The sequence below is a fragment of the Salvelinus fontinalis genome, chromosome 33 (genome assembly GCF_029448725.1).
Source record: "Salvelinus fontinalis isolate EN_2023a chromosome 33, ASM2944872v1, whole genome shotgun sequence".
Lineage (NCBI taxonomy): Eukaryota > Metazoa > Chordata > Actinopteri > Salmoniformes > Salmonidae > Salvelinus > Salvelinus fontinalis.
In genome coordinates this window covers 7,668,432-7,694,275 of record NC_074697.1, presented here as the reverse complement: position 1 = coordinate 7,694,275, position 25,844 = coordinate 7,668,432, and the positions used below count along the sequence as shown (strand labels likewise).

Genomic DNA, 25,844 nt, shown 5'->3' with positions numbered 1-25,844 from the left:
CTACTCCACACCACTCCTAGGGTCAGATAGAGAGTTAAGGTCCAGCCTGGCTAGAAGCCCCTTCTCCAGGGACATGGCTCCTGACAGAGGAAAAAAAAAAACTCAGGTTGAACTACACAGGCTCTTACCTGGGCATAGTCCCTCTCCAACTGGCCCTTCTTCAAACTGTATGTCCTAGAGAGAGAGAGGAGAGAGAGAGAGATGTTCAAATATGTTTCCTTGCCAATAAAGCCCTTAAATTGAATTGAGAGAGAAAGATGTTATAGTTGACTGACAAAAGGAGATCAACCGTTGATGGAGCAGTGACACAGCAGTAAACCAGGCTAGAACACACCTCCCAGTGAGACACTACCAGGCTAGAACACACCTCCCAGTGAGACACTACCAGGCTAGAACACACCTCCCAGTGAGACACTACCAGGCTAGAACATACTTCCTAGTGAGACACTACCAGGCTAGAACACACCTCCCAGTGAGACACTACCAGGCTATAACATACCTCCCAGTGAGACACTACCAGGCTATAACATACCTCCCAGTGAGACACTACCAGGCTAGAGCATACCTCCCAGTGAGACACTACCAGGCTAGAGCATACCTCCCAGTGAGACACTACCAGGCTAGAGCATACATCCCAGTGAGATACTACCAGGCTAGAACACACCTCCCAGTGAGACACTACCAGGCTAGAACACACCTCCTAGTAAGACACTACCAGGCTAGAACATACCTCCCAGTGAGACACTACCAGGCTAGAACACACCTCCTAGTGAGACACTACCAGGCTAGAACACACCTCCGACACTACCAGGCTAGAACACACCTCCTAGTAAGACACTACCAGGCTAGAACACACCTCCTAGTGAGACACTACCAGGCTAAATAACTGGAGAAAGGAAGCATGGGAATCTCACTGGTACATTCTACCTAGCAACAGAGTCACTCTGAACTGTTCCCGTCAAACACTACTTTATAGACCATCTAAATCAAAGTTTCAAAAACACTCTTTAAAAAGGACAACCAAAGCAATGTTTTCAACTCAACATCATTGTGTTTTTTGTCTTCTACGTCATGTGGACATCAGACAATGCTGTCATGTTCCTGGCAGAGCAGGAGGAAGAACACTCAACTATCACTTAGTTTTCTGGAGGGGATTTCTGTTTGTTTGGTCCATTGCCAGGAGATGGAGAGAAGGAATGCAGGAAGAGAGGGAGAAAGTGAGATAAAGAGAGAGGAAGGAGAGAGAGAGTGGACTCAGCGACCCCAGGGTTACGCAAGGCAGGAATTTCTGTCCCTCTCGCCCCCCCCCCATCCAGCCCCCATACATCCGCCAGCGGGACAGTGGAGCCCCTATCACAGCAGAGGAATGCATACATACTAAATGTATAACATAGATATACATCTAGTATGTAATGCTAGGGCTAACATAGATATGCCTAACATAGATAGGCCTAGCATTACATACTAGATGAGAAAGATCCTCAGTCACCACCTGTCCAGTATCTCCACATCACATTGCCCTGTATGTGACTCACTCACTCAGGTTGGGCGGTATTCAGGTTTTCATACCGTTTCTGTACCAATACCAGGATATACAGTAATACCTGAAAAATATATATATATATTCTCTCGCACAAAACAAATTTAGGAATCTTGATCCTGGAGGGGATTCAATGTTTCTGCTGTAACCAAGATGCTTGATCATGACATCTAGCCACTTAGCTAGCAAGTTAGCAACACAATGCATAGCTGACATCTAGCCACTTAGCTAGCAAGTTAGCAACACAATGCATAGCTGACATCTAGACACTTAGCTAGCAAGTTAGCAACACAATGCATAGCTGACATCTAGCCACCTAGCTAGCAAGTTAGCAACACAATGCATAGCTGACATCTAGACACTTAGCTAGCAAGTTAGCAACACAATGCATAGCTGACATCTAGCCACTTAGCTAGCAAGTTAGCAACACAATGCATAGCTGACATCTAGCCACTTAGCTAGCAAGTTAGCAACACAATGCATAGCTGACATCTAGCCACTTAGCTAGCAAGTTAGCAACACAATGCACAGCTGACATCTAGCCACTTAGCTAGCAAGTTAGCAACACAATGCATAGCTGACAACTAGACACTTAGCTAGCAAGTTAGCAACACAATGCATAGCTGGAGCGCTGAGCTGGAAATCATTTATTTGACACATCTTAGATTTCTTATAGTTATAATTAACTTGTATAAGCAGTGGCATAGCACGCACCCCTGCATTTTTTTAAATGGTATTGAAATGATGTCATCAAGGCAAAGGGTAGCTACTTTGAAGAATCTCAAATATAAAATATATTTTGATTTGTTTAACACTTTTTTGGTTACTACATGATTCCATATGTGTTATTTTATAGTTTTGATGTCTTCACTATTATTCTACAATGTAGAAAAGAGTAAAAATAAAGAAAAACCCTGTAATGAGTAGGTGTGTCCAAACTTTTGACTGGTATTGTATGTAAATCTGCTTTATGCCATGAGACATGTTTGGACACATCAGGTTAAACATAGCAAACACACAACTAACATCCATACAGGGTGCGTTCATCCTCTCCGCAGTGAAAGCTGATCTGTTTCTGAGTCAGGTCCCCTGGGCCGGCTTGTCCACCCACACACACTCTTTCCCAGGACAGTTAAACCAGCACAGTCATGTTATGAGCTTAGCTTCCGCCTCAAACTCTCAGAAACAGATAACCTCCCACCCTTCCCCCTCTCAACTTGACCCACTACTAGGGCTGAGACCCCAGAACAATCTCTGTTTCGGGGTCTCAAACAGGAGGACAGACAGACACAATGATTGCAGTCAGGGGGTCTGTAGACAGAGGGAGAGATGGATGGATAGATGGGAGGAGGAAGGCGACACTTAGAGAGCATAATTAGGCTACCCACAATCCCCTCAAACACTAATTACAGCCTAGACAGGAAGAGACCTCATCAAGCTCTTTACTGTGTGTGTGCGTGCGTGCGTGCGCGTGTGTGTGCGTGCGCGTGCGTGCATGTGTGTGTGTGCACGCCTGAGAAACTGAGCCGTAAACATTCTGCGTTTAAATCCCAATCAAATAGTACAAATTCCACAGGTTCCCTAGTCACTGTTAAGAGAGAGAAATCCACTCTCTTCTCTATGTCCAGAATGGGACTGCGTCACACACACACACACACACACACCACAAAACACTCTCTTCTCTGTGTCCAGAATGGGACTGCGTCACACACACACAAACCACTATATTCTCTCTCTCCTGACTGCACCAGTGTTCCTTCTTTACATAGAATGACACAGACTGACAGACAGACCAACAGTTGAAAAAACATACAGACAGATTAGGCATCTCTGGTCTAAAGCTGTGCTCTGAACTAGAGCCTCTGGTTGAAGCAACATCAGCCAATCAGGGATCAGAGTTTAACCCCACCTCCACCATCTACCCCAGAAACCTGACACACGGAAACAGACACAAGCTCCCTATGTCATGGAAAGAGACACATGCTTCGAATCTCCTCCAGGCCTCTTTGGCGCAGTAGGCAGCGCGTCAGTCTCATAATCTGAAGGTCGTGAGTTCGATCCTCACAGGGGGCAGACTGTTTTACTACGACAAACTCAAAGCCTCAACAAATGTAAAATTAACTCAACTTCGATCACTTAGGCTGAAAAAAAAAAATATGAAAATACAAACTCAATTAACCTTAACAACAACAATATAATCTACTGTAACTGTTTGAGTTTCAGTTTGTAGGCTAGTTTGAATTTATAGTTTAAGTCTGTAAAAGAAGGGCTCAAAGACTTCCCACCTCTCCACTTTGAATATCCTGTTTAGGAGGAGTATGCTGAAATCCGGAGACTGCATTACAAACAACTGAGTCACCTGTCAATGGGACCTCTGAACGATTAAAACAAAACACTCCAATGCAGCTAGAGAAATCACCTGGTGCTGTGGCTTAGTTGGTTAAAGCGCCTGTCTAGTAAACAGGAGATCCTGAGTTCAAATCTCAGCAGTGCCTTTTGCCGTTGGCAGCATGTGGTTTCACCAAAGGCTTGAGAACAGATCACATTCCACCTTCAAAGGGTAGCCTAAAAGGTTAAGACACAAACTGGGCTATTTCCTGCTGTTCAATGGTCCTTTCAATTAATGACATGCCCATAGAGTCTGGACTGGAAACTTATAAATAACCTACCATATGAACTTGGTGGAACTGTCTTACCTTTCATCATAACACAATCTGGTAACACTTTCATTTAAAATTGATTAATAGATCATATAAGGCATATGTTAATGATTTTCTGTTGTTAATTTTTTTTAGATCAATATCACTACTTTATTAAACACCTATAACGTTAACAATATGTCTATTAAATGTTTATTTATATATATATAAATATATTTTCTCAACTTTATTTAACCAGGTAGGCCAGTTGAGAACAAGTTCTCATTTACAACTGCGACCTGGCCAAGATAAAGCAAAGCAGTGCGATACAAACATCAACACATAGTTACACATGGAATAACCTAAACATACAGTCAATAATACAATAGAAAAGGTCTATACACAGTGTGTGCAAATGAGGTAGGATAAGGGAGTTAAGGCAATAAACAGGCCGAAGTGGTGAGATAATTACAATATAGCAATTAAACACTGGAGTGATAGATGTGCAGAAGATGAATGTGCAAGTAGAGATACAGGGGGTGGAAAGGAGCAAAATAAATAAAATAAATAACAGTATGGGGGATGAAGTAGTTGGATGGGCTATTTACAGATGGGATATGTACAGGTGCAGTGATCTGTGAGCTGCTCTGACAGCTGGTGCTTAAAGTTAGTGAGGGAGATATGAATCCAGCTTCAGTGATTTTTGCAGTTCGTTCCAGTCATTGGCAGCAGAGAACTGGAAGGAAAGGCGGCCGAAGGAGGAATTGGCTTTGGGGGCGACCAGTGAGATATACCTGCTGGAGTGCCTACTACGGGTGGGTGCTGCTATGGTGACCAGTGAGCTTAGATAAGGCGGGGCTTTACCTAGCAAAGACTTATAGACGACCTGGAGCCAGTGGGTTTGGCGACGAATATGAAGCGAGGGCCAGCCAACGAGAGCATACAGGTCGCAGTGGTGGGTAGTATATGGGGCTTTGGTGGCAAAACGGATGGCACTGTCATAGACTGCATCCAATTTGTTGAGTAGAGTGTTGGAGGCTATTTTGTAAATGACATTGCCAAAGTCAAGGATCGTTAGGATGGTCAGTTTTATGAGGGTATGTTTGGCAGAAAGAGTGAAGGATGCTTTGTTGCGAAATAGGAAGCCAATTCTAGATTTAATTTTGGATTGGAGATGGTTAATGTGAGTCTGGAAGGAGAGTTTACAGTCTAACCAGACACCTAGGTATTTGTAGTTGTCCACATATTCTAAGTCAGAACCGTCCAGAGTAGTGATGCTGGACGGGCAGGCGGGTGCGGGCAGCGATGACCTAGGAGGCCATGAAGAGGAGCACTAGGGGATCATGAAGAGGGGCACTAGGGGGTCATGAAGAGGGGCACTAGGAGGTCATGAAGAGGGGCACTAGGGGGTCATGAAGAGGGGCGCTAGGGGGTCATAAAGAGGGGCGCTAGGAGGTCATGAAGAGGGGCACTAGGGGGTCATGAAGAGGGGCACTAAGAGGTCATGAAGAGGGGCACTAGGAGGTCATGAAGAGGGGCACTAGGGGGTCATGAAGAGGGGCACTAGGGGGTCATGAAGAGGGGCACTAGGGGGGCATGAAGAGGGGCGCTAGGAGGTCATGAAGAGGGGCACTAGGGGGTCATGAAGAGGGGCGCTAGGGGGTCATGAAGAGGGGCACTAGGGGGTCATGAAGATGGGCGCTAGGGGGTCATGAAGAGGGGCACTAGGAGGTCATGAAGAGGGGCGCTAGGGGGTCATGAAGAGGGGCGCTAGGGGGTCATGAAGAGGGGCGCTAGGGGGTCATGAAGAGGGGCGCTAGGGGGTCATGAAGAGGGGCGCTAGGGGGTCATGAAGAGGGGCGCTAGGGGGTCATGAAGAGGGGCACTAGGGGGTCATGAAGAGGGGCACTAGGGGGTCATGAAGAGGGGCACTAGGGGGTCATGAAGAGGGGCACTAGGGGGTCATGAAGAGGGGCACTAGGGGGTCATGAAGAGGGGCACTAGGGGGTCATAAAGAGGGGCACTAGGGGGTCATGAAGAGGGGCGCTAGGAGGTCATGAAGAGGGGCGCTAGGAGGTCATGAAGAGGGGCGCTAGGGGGTCATGAAGAGGACACACTGGTCATTTATCCAAGGGCACAGAGAAACCCACATCCAGACCAGACTAAACAAACGTACTACCAATGGCAAAACAACAACATCACCTAGCCTATCACCTAGACTCCACCACAGAGCTCACCTTGTCCCCATGACAACAGATAAGAGGGTAGGAAGATAAGAAGGATGGGGGGGACAAGCTCTCTCTCAGCTCTCGCACACACACACACACACACACACACAACACATACAGAGAGAGAGAGAGAGACAGGAAAAAGCTTGGTATGCACACACACATGATCTTTGGACATGTCTAAGCCTCTCATGCCTCCATGGTAACACTGCCATGGTTGGCTCTGCTGTAGGTAAACAAGAGCAACCAATGATAAGATCTCACTCGCACGTGTGCGCACACATTCCCCAATGACTCATTTACACCTGGTTAAATATGAAATATTATTTAATATGACTGGTTTCACTGAGGACAGAATGTCAGTTTGAATCCTGCAGACAATATCACATAACTAGCATTCACAGGCTTGCAGTTAGGTGTGCTGGGTGGCTGTGTTATTTAATGATCTGTGGCTGTGTTATTTAATGATCTGTGGCTGTGTTATTTAATGATCTGTGGTTGTGTTATTTAATGATCTGTGGCTGTGTTATTTAATGATCTGTGGCTGTATTGTAGACCGTGTTTGTTCTTTCAGTAATATAATTTTTTGACAAAGCAGTGAAAACGAATGTTCTCAAGAGAGGACGACATATGAAATCTGAATCAGAAATGCATGAGATCATATTAGCTTCATCCCAATGATGCAAAAAATGTCTGAGTCCAAAGAGGGCTATACATAGCTAGAGATGCACGTGTCCTTCGGTCAGCTAGCAAGAACTTAAACGACTGTTAATCAATTAGCATATCTCTTGCGTTCACAAATTCACTCTGGCTATCTACTATGATTTCAGAGCACTCTCGTCTGAGTGTGCAACAGCGCAGAATAACACAACAATGGCTGAATATGACCATAAATGTAGGCAACAAAAAAAAACAATAGTTAGTCACGAACTCTCTAGATAACATGTAAACAGACTAGCTAAACAACTCTGCTAGTGTGAGTTAAATGGTCAGAGTAAGGTTTTTGTGAGTAGCTAGCAAGCAAGCTAGCCAACATTAGCCAGTTAGCTTGGGTGCTTCGTTGCAGGCAAGCTGCAGAAGGCTACAACTCCCCATCGTTTATAAGTGCAATTTTGATGGCCAACTAGCTGAAACAGTTTGGGAGGGTTTATCTTCGTTAGATTTGAGCTCATCCTGCTCTGGCTAGCACTAGTTGTTGATCTAGTTGTTGTTTATGTTCATAACTGAGGCAGAGAGCCTACCTTTTTGTGAAAGTTTGATCAAGTTGGACTGTAAAGTTCCCAAATGTAAGAGGACTCCTGTGGTATTGACATATTTGTAGAAATCCATTAGGGTGTATTTTGTGGCTTTTTGTTCTATTGATCTAAAGTCACACTGTTGTAACTTCCTGTAAACACACAGTCCAGGTCAAAGTGAATGATGGCAGGTCTTACTGCCTGTAAACACACAGTCCAGGTCAAAGTGAATGATGGCAGGTCCTACTTCCTGTAAACACACAGTCCAGTTCAAAGTGAATGATGACAGGTCCTACTGCCTGTAAACACACAGTCCAGTTCAAAGTGAATGATGACAAGTCCTACTGCCTGTAAACACACAGTCCAGGTCCTACTGCCTGTAAACACACAGTCCAGGTCAAAGTGAATGATGACAGGTCCTACTGCCTGTAAACACACAGTCCAGTTCAAAGTGAATGATGGCAGGTCCTACTTCCTGTAAACACACAGTCCAGGTCAAAGTGAATGATGACAGGTCCTACTGCCTGTAAACACACAGTCCAGTTCAAAGTCAATGATGGCAGGTCCTACTTCCTGTAAACACACAGTCCAGGTCAAAGTGAATGATGACAGGTCCTACTGCCTGTAAACACACAGTCCAGTTCAAAGTGAATGATGGCAGGTCCTACTGCCTGTAAACACAGAGTCCAGTTCATAGTGAATGATGACAGGTCCTATTGCCTGTAAACACACAGTCCAGGTCAAAGTGAACGATGGCAGGTCCTACTGCCTGTAAACACACAGTCCAGTTCAAAGTGAATGATGGCAGGTCCTACTTCCTGTAAACACACAGTCCAGTTCAAAGTGAATAATGGCAGGTCCTACTTCCTGTAAACACACAGTCTAGGTCAAAGTGAATGATGGCAGGTCTGTGTGACAAATGGCTTGTTTGCATAAAGGCCTACTGTAGTTCTATGGTGCACGGTCTGTGTACAGTAGACTCCGGTCCTGGACGAGACATGTTTTTATTAGGTTTAATTTACTGCAATGTAAATTAATTGTCCAAACACACGGCCGCTTTACTACTCTATATTGCTATAGAATTTTCATTAATTCCTTAGCACATAAGTCATTCCCAAACGTTCTAAGAATTTATGAAAACGTGAAAGTCTTATGGCTTGGGATTAGAAGCTGTTCAGGGTACTGTTGGTTCCATACTTGGTGCATTGGTACCGCTTGCCTTGTAGTAGCAAAGAGAACATTTTATGACTTGGGTGGCTGGAGTCTTCGACAATTTTTAAAGCTTTCCTCTGACACCGCCTGGTATAGAGGTCCTGGATGGCAGGGAGCTCTGCCCCAGTAATGAACTGTGCCTTACGTGCTATCCTCTTTAGCGCCTTGCGGTCGGAAACCAAGCAGTTGCCATGCCAAGTGGTGAGCAGCCAGTCAAGATGCTCTCAATGGTGCAGCTGTAGAACTTTTTGAGGATCTGAGGGCCCAGGTCAAATGTTTTCAGCCTCCCGAGGGGGAAGAGCTGTTGTCTTGCCCTTTTTACTGTGCTGGTGTGTTTGGAACATGATAGACCTTTAGTGATGTGGACACAGAGGAACATGAAGCTCTCCACCCACTCCAATACAGCCCCGTCAATGTGAATGGGGGCGTGCTCGGCCCTCCGTTTCCTGTAGTCTACAATCAACACCTTTGTTTTGCTCACGTTGAGGAAGATGTTGTTGTCCTGGCACCACACTGCCAGGTCTCTAGCCTCCTCCCGATAAGATGTCTCATTGTCGGCGGTGATCAAGCCTACCACCGTTGTGTCGACGGTAAATTTAGTGATGGAGTTTAGTCATGTGCGGCCACACAGCCGTGGGTGAACAGGGGGTAAAGGAGGGAACTAAGAACACACACCCGAGGGGCCCCCGTGTTGTGGGTCAGCGTGGGGGAGGTGCTGTTTCCTACCCTCACCACCTGGGGGTGGCCGGTCAGGAAGTCCAGGATCCAGTTGCAGAGGGATGCGTTTAGTCCCAGGATCCTTAGCTTAGTGATGAGCTTGGAGGGCACTATGGTGTTGAACGCTGAGCTGTAGCCAATGGACAGCATAGTCGCGTACAGTAGATGTTCCTTTTATCCAGGTGGGAAAAGGCAGCGTGGGGTGCAATAGAGATTGCATCATCTGTGGATCTGTTGGGGTGGAATGCGAATTGTACTGGGTTCAGGGTGCCTGGGACGATGATGTTGATGTGAACCATGACCTGCCTTTTCATAGCTACAGATCTGAGTACGGGGCGGTAGTCATTTAGACAGGTTACCTTGGCATTCTTGGGCACTCTGACAATGGTGTTCTGCTTGAAACATGTAGGTATTACAGACTGGGTCAGGGAGAGGTTGAAAATGTCAGTGAAGACACTTGGTCAGTGCATGCTCGGAGTACGTGCCCTGGTAATCCGTCTGGCCCTGCGGCGTTGTGAATGTTAACCTGTTTAAAAGGTCTTACATCGGCTATGGAGAGCGTGATCACATAGTTGTCCGGAACAGCTGGTGCTCTCACGCATGGTTCAGTGTTACTTGCTTTGAAGGGAGCATAGAAGGCATTTAGCTTGTCTGGTATGCTCGCATCATTGAGCAGCTTGCGGCTGAGTTTCCCTTTGTAATCCGTGATAGTTTGCAAGCCCTGCCACATCCGACGATCTTCACAACCGGTATAGTAGGATTTCTTCTAAGCGCACGGAGTAGTGTCCCGCTCCTCCACCTGTAGCCTTTAGCCCAGCGTGGATGTTGCCTGTAATTAGAGGTCGACCGATTAATCGGAATGGCTTTTTATATGCACTTCATCATTCCCGCACAGCTTTTTATGTGCACTTCATCATCACACCTTAGTGCTGCTTTTGACATCATCGATCACCACATTCTTTTGTTGAGATTGGAAACCCTAATTGGCCTACACGGAAAAGTTCTTGCCTGGTTTAGATCTTATCTGTCGGAAAGATATCAGTTTGTCTCTGTGGATGGTCTAGGAGCAATTGTGAGTTTCGGTGTTCCTCAAAGTTCCGTTTTAGGACCACTATTGTTTTCACTATATATTCTACCTCTTGGCGATGTCATTCGGGAAGCACAATGTCAACTTTCACTGCTATGCGGACGACACATGCTGTACATTGATGAAACATGGTGAAGCCCCAAAATTGCAACCATGGAAGCCTGTGTTTCAGACAATAGGAAGTGGATGGCGGAAAATGTTTTACTTTTAAAACAGAGATGCCAGTTCTAGGTCCCAAGAAACAAAGAGATCTGCTGTTGGATCTGACAATTCATCTTAATGGTTGTACAGTCGTCTCAATTAAAACTGGAAGGACCTCGGCGTTACTCTGGACCCTGATCTCTCTTTTGATGAATATATCAAGAATATTTAAAGGACAGCTTTTTAAAATTTGATTTCAAGGTTTTACTGCGAACCTACAAAGCATTACATGGACTTGCTCCTACCTATCTCTCCAATTTGGTCCTGCCGTACATACCTACACGTACACCACGGTCACAAGACACAGGCCTTTTTATTGTCCCTAGAATTAAACAGCTGGAGACAGGGCTTTCTCCTATAGAGCTCAATTTCTATGGAATGGTCTGCCTATCCATGTGAGACGCAGACTCGGTCTCAACATTTAACTATTCACTGAAGACTAAACTCTTCAGTCGGTCCTATGATTGAGTGTAGTCTGGCCCAGAGGTGTGAAGGTGAACGGAAAGGCACTGGAGCAACAAACCGACCTTGCTGTCTCTGCCTGGCCTGCACCCCTCGCTCCACTGGGATTCTCTGCCTCGCAATTACGGGGGCTGAGTCACTGGCTTAATAGAGCTCTTCCATGCTGTACCTAGGCGGGGTGAATCACTTGAGTGGTTTGAGTCACTGATGTGATCGTCCTGTCCGGTTTTGGGCCGCCTCAGGCTTGTGCGGAGGAGGAGATCTTCGAGGGCTATACTCAGCCTTGTCTCAGGGTAATAAGTTAGTGCTCTGTTGATATCCCTCTCGTGGTGTGGGGGCTGTGCTTTGGCAAAGTGGGTGGGGTTATATCCTGCCTGGTTAGCCCTGTCCGAGGGTATCATTGGACAGGGTAACAGTGTCCGCCAACCCCCCCCTCCCCGTCTCAGCCTCTGGTAAATATGCTGCAATAGTGTGTGCTGGGGGGCTAGGGTTAGTTTAAAATCTGGTGTAATTCTCCTGTCGTATCTGGTGTCCTGTGTGAGTTTAAGTATGCTCCTTTAAACTCTCTCTCTTGCCCTCCCCTCCTGGTGGACGTGAGCCCTAGGACCATGCCTCAGGACTACCTTGGGCCTTGGGCCTCCCGGGTGGCGCAGTTGTCTAGGGCACTGCATAGCAGTGCTAGCTGCGCCACCAGAGTCTCTGGGTTCGCGCCCAGGCTCTGTCGCAGCCAGCCGCAACCGGGAGGTCCGTGGGGCGACGCACAATTGGCATAGCATCGTCCGGGTTAGGGAGGGTTTGGCCGGTAGGGATATCCTTGTCTCAGTATGTAAAAATGTAATAAAATGTATGGACCCTACTGTAAGTCGCTCTGGATAAGAGCGTCTGCTAAATGACTCAAATGTAAATGTAAATGTACCTGGCCTGATGACTCCTGGCTGTCTCCAGTCGTGCTGGTCATGCTGCTGCTCCAGTTCTGCCTGCGGCTATGGAACCCTGACCTGTTCACCGGACATACTATATTGTCCTGGACCTGCTGTTTTCGACTCTCTCTCTCCTCTCCCCCTCTATACCACACCTGCTGTCTCGACCTCTGAATGCTCAGCTATGAAAAGCCAACTGACATTTGCTCCTGAGGTACTGACCTGTTGCACCATCTACAACCACTGCAATTATTATTTGACCCCGCTGGTAATCTATGAACATTTGAACATCTTGAAGAACAATCTGACCTGGCACAGCCAAAAGAGAACTGGCCACCCCTCTGAGCCTGGTTCCTCTCTAGGTATCCAAGAAATTGGGCTTCTACATCTGCATTGCTTGCTGTTTAGGGTTTTAGGCTGGGTTTCTGAACAGCACTTTGTGACATCTGCTGACGTAAAAAGGGCTTTATAAATACATTTGATTTTAAATAATATAAAAATGAAATATCTTTATATTACTTAAACTAAAAAAACTAGCAAATCAGGTCTCAAAAACTAACTGAAACTAAAATAAATTCTCAATAAAAATCTAAAAACGAATCAAAATAAACACTAATCAACTCAGCAAAAAAATAAACGTCCTCTCAACAAACATAAACTGAACAAGTTCCACAGACATGTGACTAACAGAAATGGAATAATGTGTCCCTGAACAAAGGGGGGGTCAAAATCAAAAGTAACAGTCAGTATCTGGTGTGACCACCAGCTGCATTAAGTACTGCAGTGCATCTCCTCATGGATTGTGCCAGTTCTTGCTGTGAGATGTTACCCCCACTCTTCCACCAAGGCACCTGCAAGATCCCAGACATTTATGCGGGGAATGGCCCTAGTCCTCACCATCCGATCCAACAGGTCCCAGACGGGCTCAATGGGATTGATATCCGAGCTCTTCGCTGGCCATGGCAGAACACTGACATTCATGTCTTGCAGGAAATCACGCACAGAACGAGCAGTATGGCTGGTGGCATTGTCATGCTGGAGGGTCATGTCAGGATGAGCCTGCAGGAAGGGTACCACATGAGGGAGGACGATGTCTTCCCTGTAACGCACAGCGTTGAGATTGCCTGCAATGACAACAAGCTCAGTCCGATGGTGCTGTGACACACCGCCCCCAGACCATGACGGACCCTTCACCAAATCGATCCGCTCCAGAGTACAAGCCTCGGTGTAACGCTCATTCCTTCGACGATAAACACGAATCCGACCATCACCCCTGGTGAGACAAAACCGCGACTCGTCAGTGAAGAGCACTTTTTGCCAGCCCTGTCTGGTCCAGCGACGGTGGGTTTGTGCCCATAGACAACGTTGTTGCCGGTGATGTCTGGTGAGGACCTGCCTTACAACAGGCCTACAAGCCCTCAGTCCAGCCTCTCTCAGCCTATTGCGGACAGTCTGAGCACTGATGGAGGGATTGTGTATTCCTGGTGTAACTCGGGCAGTTGTTGTTGCCATCCTGTACCTGTCCCGCAGGTGTGATGTTCCGATGTAACGATCCTGTGCAGGTTTTGTTACACGTGGTCTGCCACTGCGAGGACGATCAGCTGTCCGTCCTGTCTCCCTGCAGCGCTGTCTTAAGTGTCTCACAGTACGGGCATTGCAATTTATTATCCTGGCCACATCTGCAGTCCTCATGCCTCCTTGCAGCATGCCTGAGGCACGTTTACGCAGATGAGCAGGGACCCCGGGCATCTTTCTTTTGGTGTTTTTCAGAGTCAGTAGAAATGCCTCTTTAATGTCCTAAGTTTTCATAACTGTGACATTAATTGCCTAAGCTGTTAGTGTCTTAACGAACATTCCACAGGTACATGTTCATTAATTGTTTATGGTTCATTGAACAAGCATGGGAAACAGTGTTTAAACCCTTTACAATGAATATCTGTGAAGTTATTTGGATTATTACAAATTATCTTTGAAAGACAGGGTCCTGAAAAAGGGACGCTTATTCTTTTGCTGAGTTTATAAAAACACAAAACTATAATATCCTCGTGCGCGTGAGAGAGAGGGCGAGAGAGGGAGAGAGCGAGAGACTCAAGAGGCTGTGTCTGCATCAGCTGTGCAACCAAAAACAAACACCCCGACAAGACCTGTGGGTGAGTGTGAGTCTGACAGCACACACACACAGCATTTGTGTGTGTGTGTGTGTGTGTGTGTGTGTGTGTGTGTGTGTGTGTGTGTGTGTGTGTGTGTGTGTGTGTGTGTGTGTGTGTGTGTGTGTGTGTGTGTCTCAGCAGAGAGTGAACGAGAGAGTGAAATACTTACACACAAAGTAAGAGAGAGGGATCGAACATGGGAAAGAGCTGGGATCAGGTGATGAACTAGAGATCAACGTAAACACTCATATATTCATTGGTCAGAGAGATAATGTAGAGATGGAGGTATGATGGGAGACAGAGAGAGGTCGGAAGACAGAGAGAGAAAGACACACAGAGAGAGATATAGGAGACTCAACAGACGATAGAGACTCCACTAAATAAGGCTTAAGTGAGGTTGCAGGCAAGGACACAGGCCATATTAACCATGAACAACAGGCCATGTTAGCCATGAGCAACAGGCCACGTTAGCCATGAGCAACAGGCCACGTTAGCCATGAGCAACAGGCCACGTTAGCCATGAGCAACAGGCCACGTTAACCATGAGCAACAGGCCACGTTAGCCATGAGCAACAGGCCACGTTAGCCATGAGCAACAGGCCATGTTAGCCATGAGCAACAGGCCATGGTAGCCATGAGCAACAGGCCATGTTAGCCATGAGCAACAGGCCATGTTAGCCATGTGCAACAGGCCATGTTAGCCATGAGCAACAGGCCATGTTAGCCATGAGCAACAGGCCATGTTAGCCATGAGCAACAGGCCATGTTAGCCATGAGCAACAGGCCATGTTAGCCATGAGCAACAGGCCATGTTAGTCATGAGCAACAGGCCATGTTAGCCATGTGCAACAGGCCATGTTAGCCATGAGCAACAGGCCATGTTAGTCATGAGCAACAGGCCATGTTAGCCATGAGCAACAGGCCATGTTAGCCATGAGCAACAGGCCATGTTAGCCATGAGCAACAGGCCATGTTAGCCATGAGCAACAGGCCATGTTAGTCATGAGCAACAGGCCATGTTAGCCATGTGCAACAGGCCATGTTAGCCATGAGCAACAGGCCATGTTAGCCATGAGCAACAGGCCATGTTAGCCATGAGCAACAGGCCATGTTAGCCATGAGCAACAGGCCATGTTAGCCATGAGCAACAGGCCATGTTAGTCATGAGCAACAGGCCATGTTAGTCATGAGCAACAGGCCATGTTAGTCATGAGCAACAGGCCATGTTAGCCATGAGCAACAGGCCATGTTAGCCATGAGCAACAGGCCATGTTAGCCATGAGCAACAGGCCATGTTAGTCATGAGCAACAGGCCATGTTAGTCATGAGCAACAGGCCATGGTAGCCATGAGCAACAGGCCATGGTAGCCATGAGCAACAGGCCATGGTAGCCATGAGCAACAGGCCATGTTAGCCATGAGCAACAGGCCATGGTAGCCATGAGCAACAGGCCATGGTAGCCATGAGCAACAGGCCATGTTAGCCATGAGCAACAGGCCATATTAACCATGAGCAACAGGCCATGTTAGCCATGAGCAACAGGCCATGGTAGCCATGAGCAACAGGCCATGTTAGCCATGTGTAACAGGCCATATTAACATATAACACTATAGCCATGTGTAACAGGCCATATTAACCTATAACACTATAGCCATGTGTAACAGGCCATATTAACCTATAACTCTATAGCCATGTGTAACAGGCCATATTAACCTATAACACTATAGCCATGTGTAACAGGCCATATTAACCTATAACTCTATAGCCATGTGTAACAGGCCATATTAACCTATAACACTATAGCCATGTGTAACAGGCCATATTAACCTATAACACTATAGCCATGTGTAACAGGCCATTTTAACCTATAACACTATAGCCATGTGTAACAGACCATATTAACCTATAACTCTATAGCCATGTGTAACAGGCCATATTAACCTATAACACTATAGCCATGTGTAACAGGCCATATTAACCTATAACTCTATAGCCATGTGTAACAGGCCATATTAACCTATAACACTATAGCCATGTGTAACAGGCCATATTAACCTATAACACTATAGCCATGTGTAACAGGCCATTTTAACCTATAACACTATAGCCATGTGTAACAGACCATATTAACCTATAACTCTATAGCCATGTGTAACAGTGCATTCGGAAAGTATTCAGACCCCTTGACTGAAAATGTTCCACATTTTGTTACGTTACAGCTTTGTTCTAAAATTGATGAAAATAGCCCCCCCCCCCCTCATCAATCTACACACAATACCCAATAATCACAAAGCAAAATAATGCTTGCAAATTATATATATATCCCATTTACATAAGAATTCAGACCCTTTACTCAGTACTTTGTTGAAGAACCTTTGGCAGAGATTACAGTATTCTTGGGTATGACGCTACAAGCTTTGCACACCTGTATTTGGGGAGTTTCTCCCATTCTTCTCTGCAGATCCTCTCAAGTTCTGTCAGGTTGGGTGGGGAGCGTCGCTACACAGCTATTTTAAAGCTCTCTCCAGAGATATTCGATCGGGTTCAAGTCTGGGCTCTGGCTAAGCCACTCAAGGACATTCAGAAAGCTACTCCTGTGTTGTCTTGGCTATTTGCTTAGGGTCATGGTCCTGCTGGAAGGTGAACCTTTGCCCCAGTCTGAGGTCCTGAGTGCTCTGGAGCATGTTTTCATCAAGGATCTCTCTGTGCTTTGCTCTGTTTATCTTTGCCTCAATCCTGACTAGTTTCCCAGTCCCTGCCGCTGAAAAACATCCACACAGCATGATGCTGCCACCACCATGCTTCACCGTGGGGATGGTGCCAGGTTTCCTCCAGACGTGACGCTTGGCATTCAGGCCAAAGAGTTCAATAATGGTTTCATCAGATCTGAACATTTTGTTTCTCATGGTGAGAGTCTTTTGCCTTTTGGCAAACTCTAAGCGGGCTGTCATGTGCCTTTTACTGAGGTGTGGCTTCCATCTGGTCACTCTACCGTAAGGGCCTGATTGGTAGAGTGCTGCAGAGATGGTTGTCCTTCTGGAGCTCTGTCAGAGTGACCATCGGGTTCTTCTCACCTCCCTGACCAAGGCCCTTCTCCCCCAATTGCTCAGTTTGGCCGGGCAGCCAGCTCTTAGAAGAGTTTTGGTGGTTCCAAACTTCTTCCATTTAAGAATGATGGAGGCCACTGTATTCTTGGGGACCTTCAATGCTGCAGAAATGTTTTGGTACATTTCCCCAGATCTGTGCCTCGACACATTCCTGTCTCTGCACTTTACAGACAATTCCTTCAACCTCATGGCTTGGTATTTTGCTCTGAACTGCACTATCAACTATGGGACCTTATATAGACTGGTGTGTGCCTTTCCAAATAATTTACAATCAATTGAATTTACCACAGGTGGACTCCAATCAAGTTGTAGAAACATCTCAAGGATGATCAATGGAAACAGGATGCACCTGAGCTCAATTTCAAGTCTCATAGCAAAGAGTCTGAATACTTATGTAAATAAGTTAGACTTTTTTTTTGTTTTACATTTACTTTAAAAAATAAAATAAAAACTGTTCTCACTTTGTCATTATGGGGTATTGTGATGTCATTATGGGGTATTGTGATGTCATTATGGGGTATTGTGATGTCATTATGGGGTATTGTGATGTCATTATGGGGTATTGTGTGTAGATTTCTGAGAAAAAAATTATATTCAATCCATTTTAGAATAAAGCTGTAACAGAACAAAATATGGAAAAAGTCAAGGGGTCTGAATACTTTTTGAAGGTACTGTACAACACTAGGCCTGAGAGGGAGAGTGGTCAACATAGCCTACACTTGTGCATCAGATTTGTGTGTCTGAGCAATCTTGTATGTGTGTAGAGTGTGTGTGTGTAGAGTATGTGTGTGCGCGTGCGTGGAGACTTTGTGAAGGAGACATAAGGGAAATGCAGATTTAGCTGGATTTAGGACGCTTAGCTGACTCGCTGACTTTTTTCTCCTCATCTTCTTCATCCCCTCGCTCGCTCTCCCTCTCTCTTCCTCATCCTCTCTAAGCCCACTCCGTCTACAAGACTGTCTCTGGGGATTAAAGCCACTGGTCGATCTCTCTCTCTCTCCCCCTCCCTCCGTCTCTCTCTCCCCCTCTCTCCGTCCCCCTCCCTCCCTCCCTCCCTCCCTCCGTCTCTCTCTCTCCCTTCCTCCATCACCTCACCACCCCTCCCCCTCCCTCCCTCTCTCCCTCCCCCTCCCTCCTTCACCCCTCCCCCTCTCTCTCATGAGGATCATATGTCTGTGTATGCATACGTCAGCTTTAGTTTGTGTCAGCATACGTGTGACTAGAGAGAGAGAGATATATATATTATGCGTGTGTGTGTGTGTATGTATCTTGGTGTTATTGTCCTCTCCGATTAAACAAGCCCCAGGATTAATTAGGGTAATGAACTCAGAGCAGCTTTGGGGACTAAAGAGTTAATAGCTCAGCTTTGCAGAGGAAAGTGTGTGTTTCTACTCTGCGCGTCTCTGTCCCTCCCCAGGAACTGAAACAAGACAGATATAAAATGTTTGCATACTCTTCCTCTCACATTAATAAAACATTCACCCACCTGCATTGCACCGATATGCATCAGCAAGCAGACATTAGCTAACTAGTACCCTTTTGCTAATGCTAGCCACAGAGAACAGGGGCTATGTGGACATCCCTTCAAATTAGTAGCTTCGGCTATTTCAGCCTCATCCGTTGCTGACGGGTGTATAAAACCGAAGACACAGCCATTCAATCTCCATAGACAAACATTGGCAGTAGAACGGCCTTACTGAAGAGCTCAGTGACTTTCAACATGGCACAGTCATAGGATGCCACCTTTCCAACAAGTCAGTTTGTAAAATTTCTGCCCTGTTAGAGCTGCCCTGGTCGACTGTAAGTGCTGTTATTGTGAAGCGGAAACGTCTAGGAGCAACAACGGCACAGCCGCGAACTGGTAGGCCACACAAGCTCACAGAACGGGACCGCTGAGTGATGAAGCGCATAAATATCATCTGTCCTCGGTTGCAACACTTACTACCGAGTTCCAAACTCACTCTGGAAGCAACATCAGCACAATTATAGTTCAACAAGAGCTTAATGAAATGGGTTTCCATGGCCGAGCAGCCGCACACAAGCCTAAGATCACCATACACAATGCCAAGAGTCGGCTGGAGTGGTGTAAAGCTCATCGCCATTGGACTCTGGAGAAGTGGAAACACGTTCTGTGCTTCAACATCTGGCAGTCCGACGGACAAATCTGGGTTTGGCAGATGCCAGGAGAACACTACCTGCCCAAATAAAGTGCCAACTGTAAAGTTTGGTGGATGAGGAGTAATGGTCTGGGACTGTTTTTCATGGTTCCGGCTAGGCCCCTTAGTTCCAGTGAAGGGAAATCTTAACGCTACAGCATACAATGACATTCTAGAAGATTCTGTGCTTCCAACTCTGTGGCAACAGTTTGCGGAAGGCTCTTTCCTGTTTCAGCATGACAATAATATAAATGTTTCAACATATAGTGCAAAACCTTCCCAGACGAGTAGAGGCTGTTACGGCAGCAAAAGGGGAGACCAACTCCATATTAATGCCCATGATTTTGGAATGAGATGTTCGACGAGCAGGTGTCCACATACTTTTGGTCATGTAGTGTGTACATGTCAACACTGGCTGCAGGCAGAGCTAAGCAGACTCCCTAACAGTTGCCAGCACCCCTCTCACCAAACAGAGACTGAGGCAGATATACCATAAAATATGTTTCCCTAAACAAAAGCAACACCAGCGGTGCAGGGATGAGATCTTTCTCAAACAGACATGACTGTGTGTTGTCATACATAATCAATGCCTTGTGTACACAGATAGGAGAGCTTCAGAGAGCAGGCAGGCGGTTCCTTCCGTTGTGAAGCTGGGGGTGGCGGGGCAGCTGGGGGTGGCGGGGCAGCTGGGGGGTGGCGGGGCAGCTGGGGGGTGGCGGGGCAGCTGGGGGGTGGCGGGGCAGCTGGGGGGTGGCGGGGCAGCTGGGGGGTGGCGGGGCAGCTGGGGGTGAAGCTGGGGGCGGCGGGGCAGCTGGGGGCGGCGGGGCAGCTGGGGGGTGGCGGGGCAGCTGGGGGCGGCGGGGCAGCTGGGGGTGAAGCTGGGGGCGGCGGGGCAGCTGGGGGGTGGCGGGGCAGCTGGGGGGCGGCGGGGCAGCTGGGGGCGGCGGGGCAGCTGGGGGTGAAGCTGGGCAGCTGGGGGTGAAGCTGGGGGCGGCGGGGCAGCTGGGGGCGGCGGGGCAGCTGGGGGTGAAGCTGGGCAGCTGGGGGTGAAGCTGGGCAGCTGGGGGTGAAGCTGGGCAGCTGGGGGTGAAGCTGGGCAGCTGGGGGTGAAGCTGGGGGCGGCGGGGCAGCTGGGGGCGGCGGGGCAGCTGGGGGGTGGCGGGGCAGCTGGGGGCGGCGGGGCAGCTGGGGGCGGCGGGGCAGCTGGGGGGTGGCGGGGCAGCTGGGGGGTAGCGGGGCAGCTGGGGGCGGCGGGGCAGCTGGGGGTGAAGCTGGGCAGCTGGGGGCGGCGGGGCAGCTGGGGGTGAAGCTGGGCAGCTGGGGGTGAAGCTGGGGGCGGCGGGGCAGCTGGGGGCGGCGGGGCAGCTGGGGGTGAAGCTGGGCAGCTGGGGGTGAAGCTGGGCAGCTGGGGGTGAAGCTGGGCAGCTGGGGGTGAAGCTGGGGGCGGCGGGGCAGCTGGGGGCGGCGGGGCAGCTGGGGGGTGGCGGGGCAGCTGGGGGCGGCGGGGCAGCTGGGGGCGGCGGGGCAGCTGGGGGGTGGCGGGGCAGCTGGGGGGTAGCGGGGCAGCTGGGGGCGGCGGGGCAGCTGGGGGTGAAGCTGGGCAGCTGGGGGCGGCGGGGCAGCTGGGGGTGAAGCTGGGCAGCTGGGGGTGAAGCTGGGGGTGAAGCTGGGCAGCTGGGGGTGAAGCTGGGGGTGGCGGGGCAGCTGGGGGGTGGCGGGGCAGCTGGGGGCGGCGGGGCAGCTGGGGGCGGCGGGGCAGCTGGGGGCGGCGGGGCAGCTGGGGGGTGGCGGGGCAGCTGGGGGGCGGCGGGGCAGCTGGGGGCGGCGGGGCAGCTGGGGGGCGGCGGAGCAGCTGGGGGTGAAGCTGGGCAGCTGGGGGCGGCGGGGCAGCTGGGGGCGGCGGGGCAGCTGGGGGCGGACGGGGCAGCTGGGGGCGGACGGGGCAGCTGGGGGCGGACGGGGCAGCTGGGGGCGGACGGGGCAGCTGGGGGTGGCGGGGAAGCTGGGGGTGGCGGGGAAGCTGGGGGTGGCGGGGCAGCGTATCATTGCTGCTGCTGTACTTGAAACACACAGTAGATTTGGATCTCATTGCTATTTCCTTCTGGGAACGACTTTTCTCCATTTTATAAAGTGGAGAAAACTGCACTGGTTTCCCGTTATGACTTCCAGCTGTGGGAGGGTCCAGACCGAGAGAGAGACACAGAGACAGAAACACAGAGAGAGAGAGAGAGAGAGAGAGAGAGAGAAAAACAGAGAGAGAGAAACAGAAACACAGAGAGAGAGAGAGAGAAAAACACAGAGAGAGAGAGAGAGAGAAACAGAGAGCGAGAAACAGAGAGAAAGACAGAGAGCGAGAGAGAAAGACAGAGAGCGAGAGAGAAAGACAGAGAGCGAGAGAGAAAGACAGAGAGCGAGAGAGAAAGACAGAGAGCGAGAGAGAAAAACAGAGAGAGAGAGACAGAGAGAAAAACAGAGAGAGAGAGACAGAGAGAAAAACAGAGAGAGAGAGACAGAGAGAAAAACAGAGAGAGAGAGACAGAGAGAAAAACAGAGAGAGAGAGACAGAGAGAAAAACAGAGAGAGAGAGACAGAGAGAAAAACAGAGAGAGAGAGACAGAGAGAAAAACAGAGAGAGAGAGACAGAGAGAAAAACAGAGAGAGAGAGACAGAGAGAAAAACAGAGAGAGAGAGACAGAGAGAAAAACAGAGAGAGAGAGACAGAGAGAAAAACACAGAGAGCGAGAGAAACAGAGAGCGAGAAACAGAGAGCGCGAGAAACAGAGAGCGCGAGAAACAGAGAGCGAGAGAGCGAGAGAGCGAGAGAGCGAGAGAGCGAGAGAGAGAGAGAGAGAGAGAGAAAGACAAACAGAAAGACAGAGAGAGAGGAGAGAAAGAGAAAGACAGAGAGAGGAGAAGGGGAGCAGCAGGAAATTCCTTCGTCAGATCCAAAATCGGTGTGTTCTTCCAATAAATAGGAATACTGGAATCCTCCTCCTCCTCCTCCTCCTCCTCCTCTCTGTGTGTGTAGTATGTAGTGTGAGGTACCTCATGTCCTCCAGCAGGTCACATTCTGTCTGATGTTTGAGGTGCAGTCTGGTCATCTGCTCTATGTGACAATTCTTCAGCTCCTGAGTCACTTTTACCTGCAGGGAGGGACACAGTCACACTGTCAATCAATCATCAATGGTAGATTCAGCAATATTAAGTTACCATAAGTAACAGGGTGACTTCCCAACCACACACACTATCAGCCATTGTCTGTTGGGGGAGAATTCCACTGGCTATTCACTGGGGTTAAGCAGTCAGAGATTCAGGACTATTCCAGACAAAACAACAACACAGAGCTCACACTCTCTCACACACACACACTGTCCTGTAGATTTCATGTCGCCTGCCTTTAAAAATACAGAAGTAGTGGTCCATGGAGGGGGTTATCATGGATAGAGGGAGAGTGGTCCATGGAGGGGGAGTGGTCCATGGAAGGGGAGTGGTCCATGGAAGGGGAGTGGTCCATGGAAGGGGAGTGGTCCATGGAGGGGGTTATCATGGATAGAAGAGGAGTGGTCCCTGGAAGGGGAGTGGTCCATGGAGGGGGAGTGGTCCATGGAGGGGGAGTGGTCCATGGAGGGGGAGTGGTCCCTGGAGGGGGGAGTGGTCCCTGGAGGGGGGAGTGGTCCATGGAAGGGGAGTGGTCCATGGAGGGGGAGTGGTCCATGGGGGAGGAGTGATCCCTGGAAGGGGAGCGGTCCCTGGAAGGGGGGAGTGGTCCATGGAAGGGGAGTGGTCCATGGAGGGGGAGTGGTCCATGGAGGGGGAGTGGTCCATGGAAGGGGAGCGGTCCATGGAAGGGGAGCGGTCCATGGAGGGGGGAGAGCAAAGGAACTGAATAATATTAAGAAATGCTATAGATGGAAGGAATGTAGTGTGGAAACTTACCAAAAAACTATTAGGCAACAACAAAATAAATTCCCTTTAGACAACTTCCTGGACAAAACGTTTAGTGAAGGTGTAAACCTGGCAGTAGAAAACCAAAACAGTATATTTGACTTCTCAGCGTCCTTATCAAATTAAACAGCAAAAACATATACATGATCAAATACAAATCTTAGAATCAACTATTAAAGACTACCAGAATCAACTGGATTATTTAATTACATTAAATTAACTACAGGACAAACCCTCAAACCCAAAAAGGCCTGTGGTGTTGATGTTATCCTCAATGAAATTATAAAATATACAGACAACACATTACAATTTGCTATACTTCAACATCATCCTTAACTCTGGCATCTTCCACAATATTTGGAACCAAGGACTGATCAGCCCAATCCACAAAAGTGGAGACAAATATGACCCAAATAACGACCGGGGGATGTGTGTCTAAACATTTCCTCAGTTAAAACAATGTACTGCGCAAATGTCAAATTGGCTTTTTACCAAATTACCGTACGACAGACCACGTATTCACCCTGCACACCCTAATTGACAAAAACAAACCAAAGGCAAAGTCTTCTCATGCTTTGTTGATTTCAAACTCGATTTGACTCGATTTGGCGTGAGGGTCTGCTATACAAATTTATGGAAAGTGGTGTTGGGGGAAAAACATACAACATTATAACATCCATGTACACAAGCAACAAGCATGTGGTTAAAATTGGCAAAAAATACACACATTTCTTTCCACAGGGCCGTGGGGTGAGACAGGGATGCAGCTTAAGCCCCACCCTCTTCAACATATAAAGTACCAGTCCAAAGTTAAGACACAAATTTCAAATAAGAAAACTGATATTTGAAAATAAACCTTAACCAGACACAACAAATGAGATTTTGGCAAACAAACTAACAGTTAAAAATAAGTAAATAAATTAGCATATCTAGTAATGGCACAGTGAAGTCACAGTCAAGGGTTTTTCTTTATTTGTACTATTTTCAAAGTTATAGAACTATTTTCAACGTTGTGAAGACGTCACTATTAACCAAAAAAGTGTTAAACAAATCAAAATATATTTTAAAATTATTCAAAGTATCCCCCCTTTGTCTTGATGAAAGCTTTGCACACTCTTGGCATTCTCTCAACCAGCTTCATGAGGAATGCTTTTACAACATATGCTGAGCACTTGTTGGCTGCTTTTCATTCACTCTGCGGTCCAACGAGGGTTGCACATTTTGGGGAATATTCAGAGGTGGAAACTTTCTGTGGAAATTAACAGATATATGGGAATTAACAGAAATATATGCAAATTAATATTAATACCATTTAAATGTAGATGTTTTTTGCATTGGATATATTTACCATATCATGTGGAGATGTAAAAGGTTTCTGTTTCTCTTATCATAAGTAGACATAATTGCAAATTATTAAATCCTTCCGATAGAAATGTAAAAAACAATTCAGTTACAAATTGAACTTTAAATGAGTTGACTCTTCACACTGGATAATTTCACTGAACAACAAAAGAAAGGGAATATTGAATGATCCCCAATGATCCATCGCATCTCCCAAAAATGTTCTCAACATACATCTGGAAAATGATAGTCTAGAAACGAAAGCTTTGGTTGTCTTCCTCTCAGGCTTCCATGTCTTCTCCCTGGACCTCCTCAATTTCCAATACTTGAACATCAGACTGAGGCCTCATCTTCACTGTCATTTTCCAACCTTGTGACGACCCTCCCACTCTGTCTGCCGAAATCTTTCTCTTTGCTCTCGTTTTCCTTAATAGGATGTCGGTGGGCGGAGCCGGGAGGGTCGTCAGCGAAATGGGACACACCTGGGCTTGGGTGTGTCCCAGGATAAATGCACCTCTTCCCCATTCATTGAGGAGACTCTCTCCATGCAGACACTGATATGTTTTGGTTGTGGCATGTTTGTGGCCATTTTGTTTGTTTGCTTTGGCACCTTTCAACACCCCTCATTATCACATTTATACACGCAACCACTCACTTACACTACTGATTACTGACTACACACACACACCATTGTTAATTGTATTTAGTTTACCTCAGTAAATAAATATATTTTGTTATTCCTTATCTCCACGTTGTCTCCCTTTTTGTTACGAACTTCGAGCCGGTTTGTGACAAACATCAGACTCTGAGGCCTCATCATCACTGTCACTTTCCAACCTTGTTGAGGATGGCTCGTTGTCAGACACGACCGGGAGGTCCGTGGGGCGACGCACAATTGGCATAG

At 47.7% G+C, this 25,844-nt stretch overlaps 1 protein-coding gene and 2 non-coding genes across 4 annotated transcripts in view; 2 read left to right on the top strand and 1 right to left on the bottom strand.

Annotated features, from left to right (window-relative positions):
• Positions 1–25,844, bottom strand: part of LOC129831702 (F-BAR and double SH3 domains protein 2-like) — a 116,977-nt gene that overhangs the window by 85,856 nt on the left and 5,277 nt on the right. For both annotated transcript variants that reach the window (XM_055895080.1, XM_055895081.1), the window contains exons 2-3: positions 22,700–22,797; positions 129–174 (exon numbers count right to left, since the gene is read on the bottom strand). In XM_055895080.1, coding sequence (XP_055751055.1) covers positions 129–174; positions 22,700–22,797 — 144 coding nt within the window. The remainder of the gene's footprint in view (positions 1–128; positions 175–22,699; positions 22,798–25,844) is intronic.
• Positions 3,541–3,613, top strand: trnam-cau (transfer RNA methionine (anticodon CAU)). Its single transcript has one exon. It is a non-coding gene; the product is annotated as a tRNA-Met (tRNA).
• Positions 3,962–4,035, top strand: trnat-agu (transfer RNA threonine (anticodon AGU)). Its single transcript has one exon. It is a non-coding gene; the product is annotated as a tRNA-Thr (tRNA).